Source organism: Merops nubicus, unplaced genomic scaffold, assembly GCF_000691845.1.
Source record: "Merops nubicus isolate BGI_N331 unplaced genomic scaffold, ASM69184v1 scaffold4567, whole genome shotgun sequence".
NCBI lineage: Eukaryota > Metazoa > Chordata > Aves > Coraciiformes > Meropidae > Merops > Merops nubicus.
Genome location: NW_008622158.1, coordinates 44,340 through 66,338, shown reverse-complemented (window position 1 = coordinate 66,338; position 21,999 = coordinate 44,340). Strand labels below are relative to the sequence as shown.

The 21,999-nt window shown below is 39.7% G+C and overlaps 1 protein-coding gene across 1 annotated transcript in view; it reads left to right on the top strand.

Moving 5' to 3' along the window:
- FOCAD (focadhesin) overlaps positions 1-21,999 on the top strand; it is a gene marked incomplete at both ends in the record, with an annotated part of 73,827 nt that overhangs the window by 10,612 nt on the left and 41,216 nt on the right. The window contains 6 exons of the mRNA XM_008944671.1: positions 2,246-2,347; positions 4,112-4,316; positions 6,473-6,679; positions 7,105-7,192; positions 7,882-8,084; positions 10,465-10,722. Of these exons, the coding sequence (XP_008942919.1) occupies positions 2,246-2,347; positions 4,112-4,316; positions 6,473-6,679; positions 7,105-7,192; positions 7,882-8,084; positions 10,465-10,722 (1,063 nt within the window). The remainder of the gene's footprint in view (positions 1-2,245; positions 2,348-4,111; positions 4,317-6,472; positions 6,680-7,104; positions 7,193-7,881; positions 8,085-10,464; positions 10,723-21,999) is intronic.

The following is a 21,999-nucleotide window of genomic DNA, read 5'->3' as shown; positions in this document are numbered from 1 at the left end:
GCTGAACCTGACACTGAAGTAAGATAGCACCTGCAACTCTTGGATTAGGCCAGTCATCAGCTGCAAAAGACTTCAGTGCTGAGACTCAGATCTACTCTTCCTGCTTCCCTTGCCTTTTTTTTCCCTTCCTATACCCATTAGGCAATGGTAGAGTAATTTTTTGGCCTTAAGATTATAGTAGAGGTGTTGGGTGTGTGTGCTGTCCTCTCTTTTTTAATTCTTTCTCTGATTTTTTATTTTATTTAAAAAACTGTGGTAAGCGTCTGAAACTGAGGCAGTCTATCTTGAGATGTAACACTTCAGTTTGTGGGTCTCAGATTGTCTAGTGCTGTACAGGTAAAATTGGCTGAAAGTCTTTCTGGTGTGTAGCACAGATTTGTTGGACATGTGAACAGTGTCTAGAGTGACGCTGCCTCGCCCTCTGGCTGCCAGCCTCGTGTGGTGTGCATGCATTGGTTGCCTTTCCGTTTGTTTGTATAGCCATCCTCTCTCATGTGTCTGGCAGAAGTGTGGGAAATGGCAAGGCTTATATCTTCCAACTTCTCTCTCTTGCAATTAGGAGAGTTGTTTCTGATCTGAGAGCAGGGAAATATCTGTTAGTCTGTTATTAAGCTGTTGGTATTCTTCCCAGAGAAGAATCTACACTACTCTGCTTGTAGTTGGCTGAAGCAGGAAAGGAAGCTGGGGGAAATAAGGACATTTATCAGGCAGATGGGAATAAGTGGGCCAGTCAGAGCAAAGACAGTGGATAAACTACAGAAGAAAGTGTTGGAGGTAGTGAGGAACATCCCTTCACGTAGAATCATAGAATGTATCGGGTTGGAAGGGACCTCTAAAGGCCATCTAGTCCAACCCACCTACAATAAGCAGGGACATCTCTAAGTCAGGTTGCCCAGGGTCCCATCAAGCCTGACCTTGAATATTTCCAGAGATGAGGCCTCCACCACCTCTCTGGGCAACCTGTTCCAGTGAACAACCACCCTCATATTAAAGAACTTTTTCCATATGTCTAACCTAAATCTACCCTTTTCTGCCTTAAAACTGTTACCCCTTGTCCCATCACTAGACACCCTTGGGGCCGGATCTTCCCCTGCATTCTTACAGGCTCCTTTCAGGTGCTGGAAGGTCGCTATAAGGTCTACCCAGAGGCTTCTGTTCTCCAGGCTCAATTACCCCAACTCTCTAAGCCTGTCTTCATAGGAGAGGTGCTCCAGCCCAGCACATCCACATCCTTCTTGTGAATAATTTGAGCTTTCACAGTAATCTCATTAGGCTATACTGCTCAAATCCTGATTTCCAGGGTCTCAAGACTGGAGACAAAAGATTAGAAAGTTGCAACCTCACTAGTTCTTTCCAATTTCTCACCTCCTCAGTGAATTTGATATTAAGACTCATCTTCCTTCCTTGTGCTAACTTATTCTAGTCAAATGACTTTGGTTTTGCTTCTGGCAGAACAGATTACGTGCTTCAGGCTCCCCTCCAGCCCAGCTTTTCCTCCACCTTCTACTCTACAAGGGTAGTCATAGCTTGATATGAGTATCACCACTTCAAGTTGGTGTGGAGGGCCTCACAGTCATTGACTTTGGAGGTGTGGAAGGTGTTGGTGATACGTTCATGTGGGAGGAGCAGGTGAGAGCTAGGCCTCGGTGATCTTTTCAACAGAATGGTTGCCAGAGGGCTGGCAGTAAAGGTCCTGTCTCTAGGTTGGTGGGATGGCCACGCTTTCTCTTCCTGCTTCTTTTACTGCCTAAAACCAAACCAACCAAAGAACCCAAGAAATAAGTAAGTTGGGAGAAGGTTTAAAGTAGTAAGTGGTCGCCTCTATTGGTCTCAGATACTGAAGATTTGTACCTATGCTTGAAAGACTGGACTGATGTGTGATGTATGGTTCAAATTTGTCTGTGGGCATTACTTGGAGCCCACTGCTAGAGCCTAGGGGCTGCTACTCGTGACTTCAAATCAGGCCACACATTTGAATAATGGTCCATGGACATTTATTTAATTAAAAAAAAAAAAAAATCAGATCAAGACATTTGGAGTAGAGATTTTGTTTTAATCTTGTTTCCTGAAGTTTCTATAAAATGCACTCTTTTGACAGTGTAGCAGTCTTGGCAAAGATGGTAAAGGCAGTTGGTTAGACCAGGGCATTAATACCGTATTTCTACAGCTGCCTTTATTTTTAAGATAGTTATTTTGCACACTGGCTTTCTGGATTCTAGATTCAAATGTGATTTCTTTGTTTCAGGAACACTCCTCATCCATTAATCACTGTCCTTGAAAACAGACCTGACTGCTGGCCTCTTCTGCTGCAGCAGATAACAGTGTTTTTCCATCAGTGTCCAGAAAGGTAAATGCATGAATGATTGAAAAACAGCAAATGTAGATAATTTAATTTTATCACCTGATGGCAGTCACAATGAACAGTAAGAATTCTGCCTTTTGAAAAATACAGTTATAAAATTTAATGACACCATTTAAAGGTTAAAAATAGAATTCTCATAAAATAATAAAATAATCCATGAAAATTGATTCTAGTAAGTGTTTTCTTAGTTTGTTAATGTTGATACAATTTTTATGGGTGTAGAAAAATTGATAGCATCTTTGGAATTTTTTAAAAATAAATTATTTGTTTTGTCACGATTTTTGACTGCCTAGTCAAAAAAGTTGACTTGTATGTAGGTATAACACATCTATACAAAGTGGTGGGATAATAAAGGGAAAGCACAGATGATTATATGTCACAGTAAAGGATAAGGTCTTTAAAAAATGATGGATGCGTCTTGATTTAAAAAAAATCTGTGGTGCAGCCTTATTATAGACTATCTTTAGCAATTAACAAATATCCAAGCTACCAGGAATTTCAACATTTCTTCATGCTTACCTCCAAGGAACTTTTCCAATAGCTTCTGTGTAAGATACCAAATGCTACAGCAGCCTTAAAGCCAAATGGTTTCAGTGATTTTACACCTATATATATGCTTTTTCAGATAAAAAGTATCTCCCTTTTTCTTTCTAGAAGAATCCTACAAATGGAGCAGAGTAACAGTACGGTGAAATTGACTTCAGTGCTTTTCTCAGAGTAAACAAATTGTTAATCACTTAAATTGCTAGTAGGCCTAGACTACATGATCAACAATAAGACTTTCAAGCAAAGTTCTTCCATCTGGGACTCGTGAAGAGTCCTGTAAGATGGCCGGAATGATGTAACGAACTGTGGAGCTTTTGCTGGTTGCATGTTTTCAATTAAAACAACAGTTTTAGGTTGCTGAAAAGGAAAATATCTTAAACTTCCTTTGCTGCTTTTTGTGCAAATGTTTTCATGGAGTAAACATCAAGTCCATCCTTTAATCTAACACAACCGAGTCCGCCACTAAACCACATCCCAAAGTGTGACGTCAGCAAGTGCCATGTATCTTGATGTTGATCTGTTACTGAGTTCTTTGTAAAGCTCTGCATCAGAACTAAGTCCTGTATGAAACTGACCTAATTTTGATTCTCTATGTACTTGTTAATGTATTGATCATAAGTTTTGATTGTTTTAATAATGTCAAGAACAATTGTAATTCCTAATGTGGTCACGCTAACAGAATTGTTCTGTGGTAATTTTTTTTTAATTGGGAATCTGGCTTGATGTAAAGCAGTTCCTGTTTCATGCATGATTAAAAGACCTTTGGGGAAAAAATGGCAAGGAATTCTTTTAACTGAAGGTTTTAAAAATGTTTTTGGATTGTCTTGTCCAATAACTAGTTCAGAATGGCACACTAGTCTAATGGCATTCAGAATGGAAAGTCACTTTCTTGAATTGATGAGGGAAAAAAAAAGGATAAAAGAGTATCATGATCTGCAGGTACATACTGGGTAGTAGTAGTCATGTTTAAATATTACATCTTTTGCACTTCATTATACGGTTGCTATATGAGGTCTCATGACAGTACATTGTGCTAATAAGTCAAAGGGTTTTTGGGAGGTTTAGTAATGCCTTTTGTAACACCTTTCTTTTAATTACGTCCTGTAAATTACCGCAGGAATGTCACATTACTTGGGTTTTGTTTGTCATTTGTTAAGTTTTCAGTAGAAAGCAGTCATGGCAATCTTATTTCTTGAACTGCAGGTCACAGAGTTCGTGCGTTGGCATGATGGCTCCGTTCCTCCGCTACCTGTACTGCGAGCCCTCCCAGTCACGGGAGCACGCGGAACTGCGAGTGGGTTTGCTTAAGGTCTTACTGCAGTCTCGTGGTCCAAAGCACAAAGAAGCACCCTCTGTGCTGGAATGCCAGATTCTTCAGCTTCTCTATGATCTGATTCCACACCTTCAGGTACAGTTGTTGGCAGACTCCACCTTTTACAAATAAATACCATGAAAGCAATGACAGTACTCTTGTTCTTATTACTGCCTTTCAAGTGTGCAAATACAGCGTTGTCATCCACTTCCTCTAGACCTGATTTGCAGGTAGTACAGAAATCTAACAAACTGGTTCTTTCTGAGAGAAGGTAAAACTTTTCAAATCAGATACTCCTGGCAAGGTGTAACTTGAAACGTGCTCAGCATAATTGTCTGCCTCTAGTTGCCTCAGTGAACTTGTGGAGATACCGGTAAGAGAGAAAATACTGGTACGAAGTTGGATATTTGTCAAAAACATTCTATTTTTAACTTAACATGGGTATACTAAGATGGAACAAACTACCTGAGAAGTATGGTAGAAGGACTCCTAGGTGTTCCTTCTCTCTCCTTTTAACAGAGGGATTAGTGAATCTGAAGACGAAACTTATTCCCTCTGTAATATGCTGAACTTTTTGAATGTATTCTAAGTTGCATAGCGATACTTGCTATGAACTAGGGATTTAGTGTGTCCCCTTTGGTTAGGTATTTAGGATGTTAAGCATAATAGCTCTGCTTTGCTTCATGCTGTGCTGTGACATTGGCTAAGCTTTTTCATACTTATGCACTTGTTCCTTTTTTTTTAATATTAGAGCAACATCTTCAGTTTCAGTCAAATATATTCAGTCAAACATGAGGTGCTATGGAATTATTGCCGTAGTGAGAGGGTCTGATGATCTAAAGCTGAATAGACTTGATGTGAGGATATTTGGTAGCATCTTGCTCCTGAGGAGTTTTATTCATGAAGTCTGCTTTCTGCTGGTAGCTGCCTTTCACAGTCTTTTTGACAAATAATAACTTGTATTATACAAATTTATCTTGGTGCAGGTCTACTCTTTATGATGACAGGTTTTTTTCTAGTCACATGCCTGATTTTGTTTTGCTTCTGCCTGAACTTCAGTATAACATGGTGTCCTGAATGTATGACCAAGCTTCTGACTTGGTGACATTTAGCCATAAGAATGGCACTGATGAAGATTTAAAAAATTAGTTATGAACCTCTTTGCTCCACGCTTGTTGGTGTTTTTTTTACTAGAAATCTTGCACTTTCTTCAACTGAGATTGATACTTGTTTGGTTTTGTTTTGCCTGAGATAAAACTTTCAAAATGGAAAGGGAAATACTTCTTTTGAGAAGCTTATTGGATGGACTGTTTTATAACCTTCTTTCTCTGAACCTCAGGTTCCTTCCTTTAAGCTAAGCCTTATTTAATCCTCTGTATTGTATAAATGCTGAAATGCCTCCTAGTAATTTTATCTGATAATATCAGTCAAGCTGTCAAAAGTACAGCTCTTACCTTCAGACTTTTTTTTTTCTGAAAAATTCAGTGGACATGAAGCTTCTGATGAGAGCATATTATTCACAGAATTTGTTCCAAGCCACTAAAAAATCAAGATGTTGCCACTAATGCTGGCTCCAGAGTTTGGATCAGAACCTCTGGGTTTGTCTCGAACTAGAATTTTCAAGAGCAGAAATGCTCTTACCTAACACATTAGGATTTTCAGGTAACCTGCTTCTTGAAACGTCTTTACCTGACTTCCAGGTATGGAGATACTGCTTTTGGGCATTGCACTTCAGCTTTTTGGTTTTGTAGTAGGTAGATTGCATGGTGCTTTTTAAGCAGATAACACCACTGCCTCTCTCTTCTGAGATGTTTGCTGGAACCTTGGTTACATTACAGAGGAAATATCCTAAAGCAGGGTGTTTCCAATACAAGAATGTTTACCTGCTATATTAAATCCCCGTGCAATTGTTTTATGTTTTTGAGAGAACCCATAGAGCTGAAGTAATTTGGTATTGCTTTTGAGGAAAAGCGATTTTTCTTATCAGATACTAGAAATCTTTATATTCTTTCGTGTTTCTATTTTATTTCAAAACATGAAACAGCAGTTCATCTATAGTTTCTTTAGGGAGGCTGAGTAAGAGATTCCTAGGTTTAGTTTATAAATGTTCAAAGTCCTAGTAATGTTGAAACTTTACAGAGCTAATAGAGTAGCTAATAGAACTAATTCTAAACTTAGGGAATTCTGTGTATATAGGGAAGAGGAACTAAATGTGTTTTGGTTTTGTTTTGTTTTTAAATACCTCTTCACAGCTTAAAGACTTACTGCAAGTTACAGAAGCCTTGTTTTTTCTGCAAGAGCTGTTCCTCAGCCTACTGCGCTATCCTGTGTTCTGGAGAGTCCAGTTGTCCCAGTTCTGTCTGCAACTATTATGCTTCTGTGAAGTGTGTTTAAGTGTGATGGGAGAATGCTCATCTGTGTTGTCCTTAATAGAGAACAACTTTGAATTCTTAAAAGAGGTAAGAGTTCATGAGAAAAAAAAAATAATTGTTCTATTAAATTGCAAGAATGTCATGTTTAAGACAGTATTTAGAAACATTGACATGTGGCATTCATCTGCAAGTGACCAATGTTTTTTCAAAAACTAATTTTTTTTTCCTTTGTAGAAGACCTTCAGAAGGCAAAAAGTTAACTGGCTCTGTATTTACCAGTTAACCTTTTAATATGGGAGTTGGTTAAAACTGAAGTAAAATGGTTTGAACAAAGTAACAAATGGAAATGTTTTAGTTAATTTGAAATACTATTTTTATTCATATTTTTCATTTCATGTGCTGTGTCACTGTGTGTGCACTCACTGTACGGATTTTTGGTCATTGCTCCTTTGTGCTGTTTAATGCCACTGAAAACCAAAGATGACTCAAATCTCTTTCTCTTTTCCTTGTAGTTATTTCCAGTGGAACAGTATATAATTGGGCTAGCGCTTCTGCTGCTGCAAACACCAGAAAGTCAGCAAAAGCCTATCTTGAGTCTAGGTAAAGCTCTTCTTTGAAAAAGGAATCCATGCTCTTAAAGCTGTATACTTGTTTCTTAATATTTATGAAAATAAGAACTGCATTCCCCTGAAGTTGGATTGGGTGTGGATTTTTTTTTTTTTAATAACCAGACTTCTTCCTGAATTTCAAGAGTGACACTTTATTTAATGGCAATAAAGATAAACTTTCCTGCTACACTGACTTCTTCCATGGTTGTTACTGTATTCTAAGCTCCCTGCTATATTGGAGCTTGTCTGTTACATTTTTGAGCCAACAACAGGATACTGTCGACTGAGATCCATGCATCCCGAATAGTTTATTGACAGATTTTTAAGTGAACAGGCCTGACAATCATGGCAGTGTTTGGCTGAGGTTTCAGCTTAGCAGTTTTGATTAGCGGAGTTATTCCAGGAAAAGCAAAGGGCTGTGCTCCTTTACATTATTTTTTCCTGCCATCAGGTACATCACTATAAAAACCAGAAATATACAGGTTTCTAAGTAGGATTGGAGTTTTACCAAAAAATCTTTTGCACTTTAGTGTGCACCCACCGTAATTCTGGCAACTGTTAATTTGCTTCACCAGAGTCAAGCCTATTCCTAGATAAGTTTGTCATGCCTAAAAGTACAAATTATGTTGGTTCTTTTTTTTCATATGTGATCTTTATTTTTCCCCAACTTGTCTTAAATAGCCTACAAGCTCCTTTCCTGTTCAGAAGCCCAGAACATCCCAAGCACAGCCCTTACGTTGGTGATGCCCGTGCTACAGATCTTATCTTCTACCACAGTTGGGGACTGCCTATCAGAGGATGATTCTGGACCCAGCAGACAGCAGTTGGCTGTAAATCTTTTGGGAATATTACAGCAGGAAGGTGTGAGGGATAAAAAGGAATTGGTAAAGTAACAAGGTTTCTCCTTCTTTTGGGGCAGGTAGGGGTTGTATTTATCTGTTTTGCTGTAGTATACCTAGCTGCTTGGGAAGGGCACTACATGTGTGTTTCTTCCCACAATATGATGTATGGAAACACTCTAAAAATATATATAGTGCATAAAACCAGACTACTGGTAAAGTGGAAGTGTGTTTGTATGCTAGGTATTGTTTCACTTGGGAGATGGGATTTTTTAGCTCTTCAAGGCCGTACAAAGAATTCAGCTGCATTATTAATCAAGTAACAGGACTTAGCAGAAAACAAGGTTATGTATACTTAATTTATCTATTTCAAACTTGCTTATTCTACTTGTCTATATCCTTTTCCTTACCATCAGATTCTGTAACAGTCTCACTCCTGTCTCACTGATAGACACCCCTGTGTAGTTCGTAGCAAGTAGCATGGCCCATCTTTGGTAATACACGTTTATCAGTGAAGATGGAGAGATGGACACTCATTTTGCCTGATTATTGTAAAAAAGTGTGCCAACAACCTCTTTCTCAACTGAAAGATTAAAAAATGTGGAATTTTCATGGATTAAGTCCATTTGTGTTGTAGGATCAGATCAGTGCTAATGGAATACAATCTTTAATGAATTTGCCTTACTTACACTTTCCATTCACTGAAAATGGATGAGAAAATAGGTAAAAAGCGGAAAAACAAATGTTACATCCACAGTGAGCAAGCTTCAAATGGGAATATTTGAGAGCAAATGTAATTAAGTTTTTATACGTTTTTGTAGAATCATGGAACAGCCCAGGTTGGAAGTGACCTCTTCCAGCCCGTCTATGTAAGATGGACCTCCCTTCTGACGTATCACCTCACCAGCCAGTTTAGTGTTATCAGCAAACACAGTGAGGATGCTTTCAGTCCTATTGTCCAGATCATTTATGAAGATGTTGGACAGCATTTGGCCTGGTATCAATCCCTAGGGAACCAGAATTAGAATCATACAATGGTTTGAGTTGGAAGGAACCATAAAGATCATCTAGTTCCAACCCCCCTGCCGTGAGCAGGTTTACCTTCCACTAGATCAGGTTGCTCAAAGCTCCATCCAGTCTTGTCTTGAACACATCCAGTGTTGGGGCATTTACAACCTCTGTGGGCAGCCTATTCCAGTGACTCTGGTCTCCACTTGGACATGAGGTTGTTGACTGCAACTCTCTGAGTGCAACCATGCAGCAAATTCCTTATCCACTGAGTGGTCCATCTGTCAAATCCATGTCTCTCCAATTTAGAGACCAGGATGTCGTGTGGGACAGGTCAAGTGCTTTGCAGAAGTCCAGGCAAATTATGTCAGTTGCTCTTCTCTTATCTGCAGATGGTGTAACTCCATTATAAAAGGCCACCAGGTTTGTCAGACATGATTTGGCTGTGGTGAAGCCATCTTGGTTGCCACCAATCACCTCCTCATTTTCCGTGTGTCTTAGCAGAGCCTCCAAGAGGATCTGCTCCATGATGTTGCCGGGCAGGGGTGAGACTGACTGGCCTGTAGTTGCCTGGGTCTCTTTCCTTGTTGAAAATGGTGGTTGTTTCCAGTCCGTGGGAACTTTACCAGACTGCCCTGACTTTTAGGATAGGGTGGAAAGCTACTTAGCAACTTCATCCGACAGTTTCCTCAGGAGCCATGGATGGATCTCATCAGGTCCCGTGGACTTGTGCACCTGCAGGTTCTTTAGATGCTCTGAAACCTGATCTTCTCTTTTCCTAGTCCCTGCCTTTGTCTTCTGTAACTTGGGCAGTGTGGCTGGAGCCCTTGTGGGTGGAGACTTGTGACAGGCTGCCACAATGAGTGGAAACCACTGATCACCACCCTGTGTATTGCTCACATACCTGAAGAACCCTTATTTCTTGGTGTCTCTGGACCAATTTAATTTTGTTCTCAGCAGTGAAACAGTTAAACAAAAAAAGGTTAAATTGGATTAACTTAAACTGTGGTATTTTACTAAGTACTATCAAAAGTTAAGGTAATTTCCTTAAAAGGTACATGATACTTACTATTTTGTGATCCACATGTTATTGTCAGGAACAAAAGCTTTTCATGTACTCCAGTTTTACTGTCCATTTTAGTGAGGAATTAGCACTGCAGTTACCAACAGAAACAGGAATTATGTATGCCAGATAAAGAGGGAACTCCTGCATAGGGAATTAGCAACTCATCCCAAGTGAAAGAATTCAGATCAAGAATTGTAAAGAAATGTATTGCAGTTCATTTTTTAGACTTATCTGCATTGGAACCTTAAAAAAAAAAAGTGTTTTGGATGACTTAACAGGATTAATTACTTTTCTTCTTTGTTCTTTCATGCTAACTTATTTAACTAAGAATTTTGTTTCATTTGTTCTCAGGCATCCTCCAAGCTTCTTTTCCCCATAACCAACTCTTACAGCTCTTTGTATACAACCTGGAAGATCATAGAGCTCATGAAAGAGAAGTCTGCAGTTACTAAGTGGCTATCTTCAGTGAAATCACTGCTACTTGGCACAACTCAAGTGCCCACCCATGTTTTTCTTCTGCTAGCTTATCTACTGATCCAAGAAAATGGAGATAGTCTTCGTGATGTACTCGAAGCTACTACGGAAATAGCCAAGGCAGATTGTTCTCAGGTAAAACTTAGTGTTAATGGGTTTTATTACAGGAGTTGGGCTGGATTCTGCAGCTCAAAAATCCAGGCTGGATTTTTGCGACTCTGGGCTCAACAAGTGGCAAGACTGTGGCTGTATTCCCAGTGGGTAGATGGACGTGCAGCACGTGCACACCATATACCTGTGCTTATACGTACGTATGTGACACAGAGGACTCACAAGGACACAGAACTACAGCACCAGAGGCCCTTCAGCAATGGGTCATTAGCGGTGGCCCCTGGATCCCAGTCTGACCAGTTGCTGATACCTGGATGTACAAGCTTCTGGGGCCACAGATACACTGCAGTTGCTGGTGCAGACAGTCCCCCCTCTTGCAAAGAGACACCCCCCAACCACAACACCACCAGCCCCCGCTGTCTGGGACACCCTGAGCCCCTCTGTGCTCTCCCCCTTAGACATACACACGCATATACCCCAGGCTGGCTGGAACTCCCCAGTGCTTTGTGTCACTCGCAGAAAAATATGTATTACGTCTCTGGTTTTGAGTATTTTTTAGTTGTGTAGACTCAGCCATAAAGACTGATGTATTTGATGTTATCTGTTAAGTATGACAGTACAAAATGAGGAAGTCAGAAAAAGGGTAGAAAACCATTTCTGACTTTTTGTGACCTCGTAAATTATTCTGTCTTCTTTTGTGGTTATTGGAAGACTGCCAGTTTCCTTGTGATATCTGTGTTCTTGCTTCTTAAAAATATGGCCATAGTATTTGTCTGCTTCATTACTGAATTCTAGCCAGAATTATGTTGTATGCTTATACAAATCTATGTAACCTCTATGTAACCTAGAAAGGTAAATGGGGTTATCTAGAAACAGCAATAGGTAATGCAGGAGACATTACACAGAAACAATCATATCTTATTTGTAAAATAAAAACCAAAATGTAGGGAAGGAAGGAAGAAGTGTTGCTTCAAATTTCAGATGTGCCATAAAGACAAGCTTTATTTTGTTAATTTATTTTTTTAAATTTGTTTCTGTCTCAAAAGGTTATCATATTCTGCAGCACAAGAGTTGGAAAAAGGTGTAGCTTACAAGATAAGCACATAAAGAGTGATGATGCTGAGCTCTGTAGTTTAGTTCCAGGGGAGCAGTCCAGGATGTGCTTGCTGTTTAACACATACTGAAATGCTGCCATACACCAGGCCTGTTATACAGTGCTTTTGGAGATAACTGTATTTCTTAAACTGCAGAAGTTTTCAAACCATGTGATAGCTTCATCTATTGCAGCTTGCCTGCTGCTAGCTTTTTTTTGTCTTTTCTCCAATCTCTTTCAGGCTGACCTTTGTTTTCTTGTATGAGTGTGTTTCATAATGCACTCAAACTGATATAGATTTAGGAGCATGTTACTTCTTTAAAACTTTTTCTTAGTTTGAATTTTTTGAATTTTAACTTTATTGTCTTTCTAGCATTGTATTCAGTCACACTTTTGTATTGTAATAAGGTTTTGTGGGAATTAGATATTTGTTTTTCTAGGCTTAAATGATGCTTATTCTGCTTTTTTGGTTTTGTTTTTTAATTGTCTTTAGACAATTGAAATATGTTAACCTCTGTATTAAAGATAAGAGTTTGGTTTTTGGAGGTTATGATGAAAAAGTAATTTTCACTATTGTTCAGACACACAGCAGCAGATAGAAAAACTGGAGTTTTCAGTCTGGAGAAAATTGCAGGGTTTTACTGTAGGACTGCTAATCAGGGCTGTGAGGGTAATGTGGGCATGGAAGAACATGTAGAATCTGTCAATTAATGTAAGCTGTAGGTAACTACTGTGAAAAAATAAGTGGAATATACCATTTACATCTCGGCCAAACCAACAGTAGAAGAGTTTCAGAGAAGTGTGTAACCTCCAAAAACATTTATTTCATTGCATTTCTCACTACAGCATGAGGAAACAGACACATACGATACTTTGCAGGGAGAAATAAAAAATGGAACTTTTCATTGGTCTTGAAAGGAATTTTCATTGTGACATCTGTATGATAGCACTGATTACTTTTTTGTTTTGGTGGGTTTTCTTTAGTTTTGTTGGGTTTTTTTTGTGGTTTTGTTTTTTTTTTTTGTGATTTGTTTTTGCCTTTTTGTCTGGAAGAATCATTGAATAGAGTTTTGGATCCAGAAATCTCTTCTGAATACAGTGTGAAACTGCCATTTATTGACTAAAGGTATTTAAACTTTGTCCAAGGCCACAGAGTGGGCTAAGAGGAGCTTCAGAATCTATGTTGTACTGTTGTCTGCCCCTAAAAGCTTGTAGAACTTGAAACTACAGAATGCTTTGAGTTGGAAAGGACTTTCGAAGCTCACCTAGCCCTAGCCCCCTCCAATGACCAGGGATATCTTCAACTAGATCAGGTTGCTCAGACCCCAGTCCAACCTGACCTTGAATGTTTCCAGGCATGGGGCATCTGCTACCTCACGGGGCAACTTGTTCGAGTGTTTCATCGCTCATTGTGAAAAATATTTTCCATCTGTCTAGATTAAGTATGCCCTCTCTTAGTTTAAAACCATTCCCCTTTTTTCCTGTTTCAACAGGCTTTGCTAAAAAGTCTGTCATCATCTTTCCCATAGCCCCTCTCTATTGAAAGGCCACAATAAGGTCTCCCCAGAGCCTTCTCTTCTTCAGGCTGAACAACCCCAACTCTCTCAGGCTTTATTTATAAGAAAGGTGTTTCAGCCCTCTAATAATTTTTGTGGCCTTCCTCTGAACCTGCTCCAACAGGTCCGTGCCTTGTCTGTGATGAGGACTCCAGAGCTGGATGCAGTACTCCAGCTGAGGTCTCAACAGAGTGGAGTTCGTAGGGATGTAGTATACTGGGAGGAGGTAAGGCAGTGAAGCAAAAAATGCAAACTAAACTGAAGGGTACAGCCCAGCTGAGCTGTCTGCAGCACATTCTTAGCATGCTTCAAACCACAAGTAGCCATCAGCTGAGTTCAAAAATGTTACTACACAATTTGCTTTGTAGTACACCCATACCTGTATGTGAATTAAGTAGGGAAGTGTTGTGCTTTGCTCATTTTATTGTGTTTTGAAGTTCCTGTTTTGTTCTGCACATGCTGCTGTCATTGTGACTACTAGTTACTGTGGTGTTTCATTTTGGTGAGTGCACAGGTGGTTACAGATTCAAGATGATGTCATTATACAAAGCCTGAACTGCAGTGTTGACACTTGCTTTAGGCAGAACCTGCGAGGCTACGCAGCTTATTTACAGTTCAAAGTGAGAACAGGATCTTGTTCCTAGATAGTTCTTTGTGAAGTATTTATTCAGTGCCCTTGGTATACTCCGTGTTGAATTGTATGTAGAACAGCTGCCCTGGGATGTTGGGAATCTGATGTCAGTGGGAATAGCTGAGCTACTACAGGATAGAACTGGCTCCTCAAAGTTGGGCATCTGGTGGAAATGTACAAAATTAAGTGCTTTTTGTTTCTTTTCATTAAATGTGTGTGCCAAAGTTTGAAGGTCCCTCCCCACATTGCTTTCAGTATTGCTTTTAACACTCCATTGCACTGTTCAATTTTCCCAATGGCTGGTGCATGATAGGGGAAGTGAGATACCCACTCAATGCCATGCTCCTTGGCCCAGGTGTCTACAAGGCTGTTTCAGAAGTGAGTCCTGTTGCCTTACTCGATTCTCTGTGGGGTGCTGTGTCACCACAAGATCTTCTTTTCAAGGCCCAGGATGGTGCTCTGGGTGGTGGCATGGGGCACTGGATGGGTCTCCAGACACTCAGTGGTGGCTTGCACCATGGTGAGTACATGGCACTTGCCTTGGCAGGTCTGTGGCAGTGTGATGTAGTCACCCTGCCAGGCCTCTCCATGTTTATATCTCAGACATCGTCCTCCATACCACTGGGGCTTTAACTGCTCGGCTTGGTTGAGGGCAGCATGTCTCACATTCATGGATAACCTGTGTGACAGTGTCCCTAGTGAATTCCATCCCTCAGTCTTGAGCCCATCTATGTGCTGTGTCTCTCCCATGATGACCTGAAGGTGTCATGGGCCCACTGAGCTGTAAATAATTTGCCTGGTCTGGCCCAATGGCTACTGCATGCAGAATATCCCATTTCATTTGTTCAAAGGCTTGTTGCTGCTCAGGGCCCTGTTTAAATTCACTCTGCTTCTGCGTCACTTGGCAGAGAGGACTCACAATCAGGTTGTATTCTGGGATATGCATCTTCCAGAAACACACACATCACCCAGGAAAGCCTGTGTTTGCTTTTTACTGGTTTGCAGAGACATAGCTGCTGTCTTTTTTCGTCATATCCATTGGGATCTGCTGGTGCCTGACTTGCCATTTTATATCAAAAATAAAATCTAATTAATGGGTCCACAGAGGTTATTGCGGTGTGGTACAGCACTGCGCTGAAGGGTTATCACGTTGTTTCTTGTAGGTGCAGTGCTCTTTCTGTGGCAGGAAGAATGACTTAGGTCTTGTCTGGTCTTTCTCTTGAAGTTAAAACAGGGGAACAAAGTATTGAAGCTCATGGATGGGGGAGGTAACATTAATAAACTCAATGGGCAGTGTGGTGGTAATGACTACTAACATCTGGATGGCAAAGTTACACCTTGGGAATTGCTTTATTGGGTTCTGTGTCTTACTCAGTTCCACATAAAAAAAATCGGTGCTTTATAAAATATAGGGAAAATACTAGTAAAACAGTGATTGGAATTTCCTTTAAGTTAAGGAAGTGGTAAGCTCTTCATAACAAACTTGCTAAACATTTTGAGTCTTCAGTTCCTTAGGGCACTTTCTGAAGGACACAGTGGGAGGTGACATGCAGTATAGTATTTAGAAGTCTGTTTGGAAGAGGAGAGGAAAGTCAGAGGTTGGGTATGGAAAGAAGAGAACAAAAAATGACTGTTAATACCAAAGTTATTTTTAGATGGTTATCTGTGTTGTCTTGAATCTGTTCCTGTGGTGTTAGCAGCACTTGACCAATCAGTTTAAACCTAGGTATTTGTAACAGAAAGGCGGAACCAAGTAAATATAGGTAGATTCTGAATTCTATGTCTTTGATTCATGATCAGAGTAAACTTGAGTAGCAGACCTCTCTAACTTCGAGTTCAGAAAAGGTAAAGAAAATGTCTATGGGGAAGAATTAAAACATGTCAACTTTGTAGCCAGACTGTGAACTACGTGTACTACAGCGGAATATATGGAAGTGCTGAGATGTCATGCTGAGGCTCATAACATAAAAAGAAATGTGTGGTGTGTTTTTTTTTTTTTTAAGCATTCAAGATAATCAGAAATTCTGCCACTAGTGAAACTCTCTTACTTGGCAGTTCAGATGATTAGTGCTTGTAGCTGTGAATGTTGAATTGAAAAGCCAAGGGTGATTGCTGTGCAAATATCTCAGTTGAAGAGTTGTGTTTCAAAGCAAAACAAAGTCAGAAAGAGAGAATATCCATCAAGAATGCTATCCTCATTGCCTTCATGTTTATTACAGCTCCACAAGGGAGGATTCACAAACAGCATCTCCTGTTCCCACACAGTATTGTTTTATAAGGAGTCTGTTGTCTCTGTAGTAAATCAATGGAGCGTTTTTTAAAGCCTTGCTAGGTTTAAAAATAATTACCATAATTGATTTAGAAGACATTGTTCTGGGTATGCTTTATTTTTGTATTTTCTTATCCTTTGCATGAAGAGAGCATACAGAGGACTTCTGTGTATGTATTTCTTCCTTCCCTACTGAATAAAAGCTTTTTTTAACAGTGCAAGACTAGTGATTATATTAAATGTTGTTTTAGCTGAGGCATTTTGGAGTATTAGTCTGAAATGCTACAGAAGAAAATCTAGAAGTCTTTAAAAGGCTGACAAATGAAGAGGAGTATATGGGTTTTTAGGCTGTCCTAAATTGTATCACTGCAGAGGCTGCACTGACACATGCTGTTCAGGGAAGACAGTACAGTCCTTCTAATCGGATGAATTTCTTGTGGTGCAAAAACTGTTATTACACTTCTGTGTGGAACCAGCTGTGCTGCAAGGGGGAGAAATTAAATCGTCTCAATGAGAGGTTGCTAGTGAATAGTAGCACGAGATCTATTACCATTATTAGAGGATTTTGAGGCTCTGGAGGACATCCGTTCTTTTAAGGTCTTTCAACTGCTGGAATGAAATATTTTAGTGGTAAATAACAACCTTCTGGAAATCCATCTGAAGATGCATTATTTTGTGTTCTTTGTGAGCTGGGACTGCATTAGAAAAAGCTAAAATATGTTTTTATTTGGATGGAAAATGTGTAAGGATATGTTGAATTTGATTTGGCTTACTGTGGTGGTGCCTGATGGCATTCTTCTACATCTGATTAGATGAACTTTACAGAGCAGCTGTAAGGAAACTGATATTATAGTTGCATTGTGTGGACAGGTTCTTCATGCTTGAAACTTACTTGTTAGGATCCTGTGGAGTACCTGCAACTTATAAAAACAAAATTTGTGTTCTTATGCTTCTTATTTTTGAGAGCAGTTTATTTTACAACTTTTCTAAACAGAAACGTTTCTTCATTCATGCACTTAACCGAAAAACTGATTCCTTTATTTTTGTGAATTGTTCAGTACTTTCGTCTTGCTTACTGGAGTAACAGATGACAGAGGACAGAATGCTTTTGAGAACCTGCTACTTTCACTTTCTTCCCTACTGGAAAACTAGATTGATGCTACCTCTCTTCCAAAATTCAGCCTGAGGTTTCTCAGAAATAAAAACTGAAACTTTGAGGCTTATTTCCTGCCTTTTGTTTGGCTTTTGTGAGTGGGCCTGAAATGATTTCTTGGTCTTGAAATTGATCGAAAAGAACCCTCTAGGACAGGCAAGCAAGCAAAGAATGTGGTGGAAATGAAATTATATCCTACATTTAGGATTTAAAATGGGAACAGCATATGTTAATATGTATTCAGATTATATTTTTTTAATGGGTTTTTCCTTTTGAACATGACTTTGTCTTGCTTACTTTCTGTCTTACCCTTTGTTCTGACACAAGGTAAGGAGATGCAAGGCAACAGAAGAAGAGAATTATTTTCTTCCCCTGCTATGCTCCCTTAGTTTGTGCTTTTGAAGAAAAACAACTATACTGTAGCTTAAAAAAAAAACAAACTGGATGTTCAAGTTGCAGAGAACGGTTCTCAGACGTACTTCTTAACTAAAAGTATTTTGCCTCAAGTGTTTAATCTTACTTTAAAAATGAGAGCTTTTGACATAGCTTGGCATAATTTTTGAGATGCAAATAAATTTTAAAAACAAAAAACATTATCCTGAAACCCTTCTTGAGGTTGCCAGTGACAGTCTTGACCTGTCGACTGCATGCTCCCGGAGCGTGGGGGATGCAGAAAGTCGTGTTGCCAGGCACCGAGCCTCTCCTGCGCCCGAGCTGCTTCCCACCTACAGGGAGCTAACAAACTGTTCTAGCAGCTTCTTGGGGCTGCTGTTAAGCCCTTGAGGCAGATTTAACATAAATTTAATGTTGAAATTAGTCCTAGCATTGTTGGCCCATTACATGAGGGAGATGGAAAGACGAGCAGCTTTGCTGTTTTATAACACTTCAGAGTTTTTCCTAATCTTGTATTTTGAAAACACAGTTCAAAACAAGTACACTTTAAAGGACAGTGTCTTTAAGGAAGCAGGTACCTGGCCTTCTAGTAGCATGTGCTAGTCTTTTCCTGGCAATTTTTTCGATCAAACAACATCTGTTTAGTAGGTATTAGTGTAAAAGTTCATTCTAGAACTTCTATTTAATACCTGCTTAGAAAACTAATGTGGACACAGGACTTTGAATGAACTCATGGCAGCTGATGAAGACTAGGCCTGAGTAGACTGACCTTAGAAGATCTGAGTGCTTTTATGACTAAGGATTATGAATATTTATTTTTATTACAGTTTATTTTGACTGTCATTGAGTCTGCTTGCTCTATGCCTAGTCCAGTGTAGCTACAACTGAGAGAAGTGTGGGAAGTAGCTTACTGAATAGAAAACTAGCTTAAGACCGAGTGGATTGTGTAAGACCCTGCCTCTGGCAAAAGGAAGAGGCGCTATGGAGAGAGTGAAAGGACTGAAATCAGATGTGGAGTTTAGTCACTGTAATGACATATCTGACATCTCTATAGATGTTTTATGTAACCTTGTTGTCCAGCACAAGGTGATGCAGGTTACTGTGTTAGCCTTAACGCTTGCCCTCCCTGGAGGTATGGAATGTCTGTCCATTGCTTGCCCTTCAGCCTGTGAGGTACCTTGTACCGTTCAAGAATTTAGCCAATAGTGAATCAGATGACTTTTTGTTTTTCTCAACACTCAAGATACAACAGCTGGCCAGATTTAAAACTTCTTCCATCTACCAGGTTCTCTAGCTTCAGTGTTTGGGTTTGGTTTTTATTTTTTTTGTTTGTTTTTTTCTTCCTGTATCATTTGGTTTCTGTGCATGCTTCCCTTTCCCTAATGCTTGATTTAACCGAAACAGGCTCTCGATTTGAGGATGTTGAACCTTTGGTACTCAAGTCTTCTTCTGGGTTCTATTTAATTTAATCAGAAAGTTAATTTTAGTTTTCTTTGTGTGTACTGGTGAGCATTGTTTTCAGGCAGTGCTGTTTTCCCCTTCGCATGGGTCAAGTGGAGAAAATAACTGCATTGTCCATAGGTTAGTCTAAAGTCATTACAATTAGGGAGTTGGAAGGGAAGGTAGGACAGCAAATTAAACCTATTTTGAGTGAAGGTTTCATTTTTTCAGTGTTAATACAGACATCTTATGACTGAATTTTGACTGCAACTAGAATTGGTGTAACTGAAACTCTGCCGTGTACTGGTGAGTTTGAGTTTGCTTCCCCCCACCTGTTTTTGTACTCTAAGGAGTATTGTGATAACAAGGAGAGCTCCTTACAATGCAGGATTTATAAAATATTGTATTGATGGTCTTTAGAATGTGACTAAGCACTTCGAAGACATAAAATCTAGGAGGAATATGCTGATAAAGACGTATGATGGGATAAATTCAGAAAAGCCCCCAGAGAGCAGGGTGGGGCAGAAAGATCCCAGTTGCTACATTTATATAGAAGAGCAGCTGACCTGTAATAAAAATGAAGCCAGATGGGGAGGAGAAAGGAGAGAGGAAAAAAAAAAGCAAACACACACACAAAAAAAATACAAAACCAAAGCAAACAAAAATCTCAAACAAACAACAAACAAACCACGTCAGTGTTAACAGAGAAGAAAATGTAGCTCTGAGAATTACTGAGGATCTCCCTTCCACAAGTTACACTAAGGCCCTTTTCCCAGACAATGCTGTGAGGTGGATTGTGTGTGGACTCACTTCTTTGACTTTGTGGAGACCCATGTGGTGGGTCTGAAAGGAGTTTGTTTCTTGCTTGTGCAAGTGAAGATCTGAGAGAATCTAAGAACTACAAGGTATGTTGATTCTTGGGGAATATGTTACTCTCAGAAGTATCTTCTCATTATATTTCAGTCTTTCAACTATGGGACTGTTTATTCCAGGTGAGTTAAGATTTTGGTAAGAGAAAGACAGATTGATAGTTACAAAGCATCTTGTGAAGAACCACCACTGTTCTGGTGAACGTCAGCTTTATGGCCACTTAAACAAGAGTGGTATCCATCTGATACCTTGAATTATTGCAAAGTTTGTGTGACTGCACAGCTAACAGTAATCTATTGTTATTTATTAGTATTTATTATAGATTCAGCTTCTGGCAGTGAAGAAGCAAAACCAATAAACCCTGTGAAAAACCAGAAAAGCCAGAGGAAGGCTTGAAGTGGAAAGCTAAGCTTGTTACTTAGAGCTTTGCATATCCAGATGAGCTAGTCTCACTGCCACCTTGTATGCTGATCTATGCTATAAGATATGCACAGTTAGATAAACAAATTCCACTTCATTATCTCTGACATTTTGAAAACTGACTGATGTGTTTATTACACTTGGGCTTTTGAAACTTGCAGTTGCAGCCTAGATTCCTGTAAAAGCATCTACAGTGTTCCAGTCTTCAGTTTGCTTGAGTTTACTTGTGATACATGTAAGGCAGAATGCTTAATTAATCTATTTGCAATTTTCGTTTTCTGTTTATAAAAATTCTTAGTTCATCAAATGGAAGAAATAGTGCTTTACAACTTGTGTTTAGAAAACTAGTTGGGGTCTGTGTGTGTGTGTAATTGGAGGATTGAATGTTCCCCTTGAAATATTTGAGCTTCATATGAAATTTTAGCTTGGCAGATCCTGCCTCATCTCAATTTCTGATTTCTCATTTCTGTTTTGCTCATTTGCCATTCAGCTTTTATCTAAATGTTAACTTCAATTAATTTGTACGTGTTGTGGTTGAACCCCAGTAGGCAGCTGAGTTCCACTGAGCCACTCGCTCTGTCTCCTTGCCCAGTGGGATGGGGGAGAGAATAAGAGAAGTACAAGTGAGAAAACTGATGGGTTGAGATAAAAGCAGTTTAACAGGGAAAGCAAAAGCCACACATGCAAGTAAAGCAAGCCAAAGACTTGATTTGCTACTTGCCGTCGGCAGGCGGGTGTTTAGCTGTCTGTCTCCAGGAAAGCAGGGCTCCATCATGCATAACAGTTACTTCAGAAGACAACCACCATAACTCTGAACATCCTCTCATCTTCCTTCTTCCCCCAGTTTTGTTGCTGAGCATGACATCACATAGGCTGGGATATCCCTTTGGTCAGCTGGGGCAGCTGTCCCGGCTGTGTCCTCTCCCAGCCTCTTGTGCCCCCCCAGCCTGTTTGCATATGGGGCAGTGTGAGAAACGGAGAAGGCCCTGATGCTGGGTGAATGATGCTCAGCAGTAGCTGAAACATCAGTGTGCTGTCAATGCTGTTTTGGTCACAAATCCAAGACATAGGACCACACAAACTACTATGAAGAAACTTAACCCTTTCCCAGCCAGAACCAGCACACAACAAAATCTGTAACACTGCCTAACCTCTCTTCAGTCCAAAGGTCTCAAAGAAAGGAGAAGGGAGGGTGCAAACTATGAAGATGCTTTCAGTTTGGGATAAACAATTGGAAAATCAAGCCACGGTTAGACTTGTATCAAAAGTGCTTCTTGGTGTGGAATTCTGCTCAAATGAATGCTACTTTAAATTCTCAGCCACTGTTATGCATTTTGCTTTACATGATTTACAGTAAAGCCAGTCCTCTGTCTAAGCAGGTGATGGGGTGACAGCTAACTCTACAGATGGTAGACAACAGCCTTGGCAAATACAGAGGGAGGGAGACTAGTCATTTAGTTGAAAATATGGGTAAAT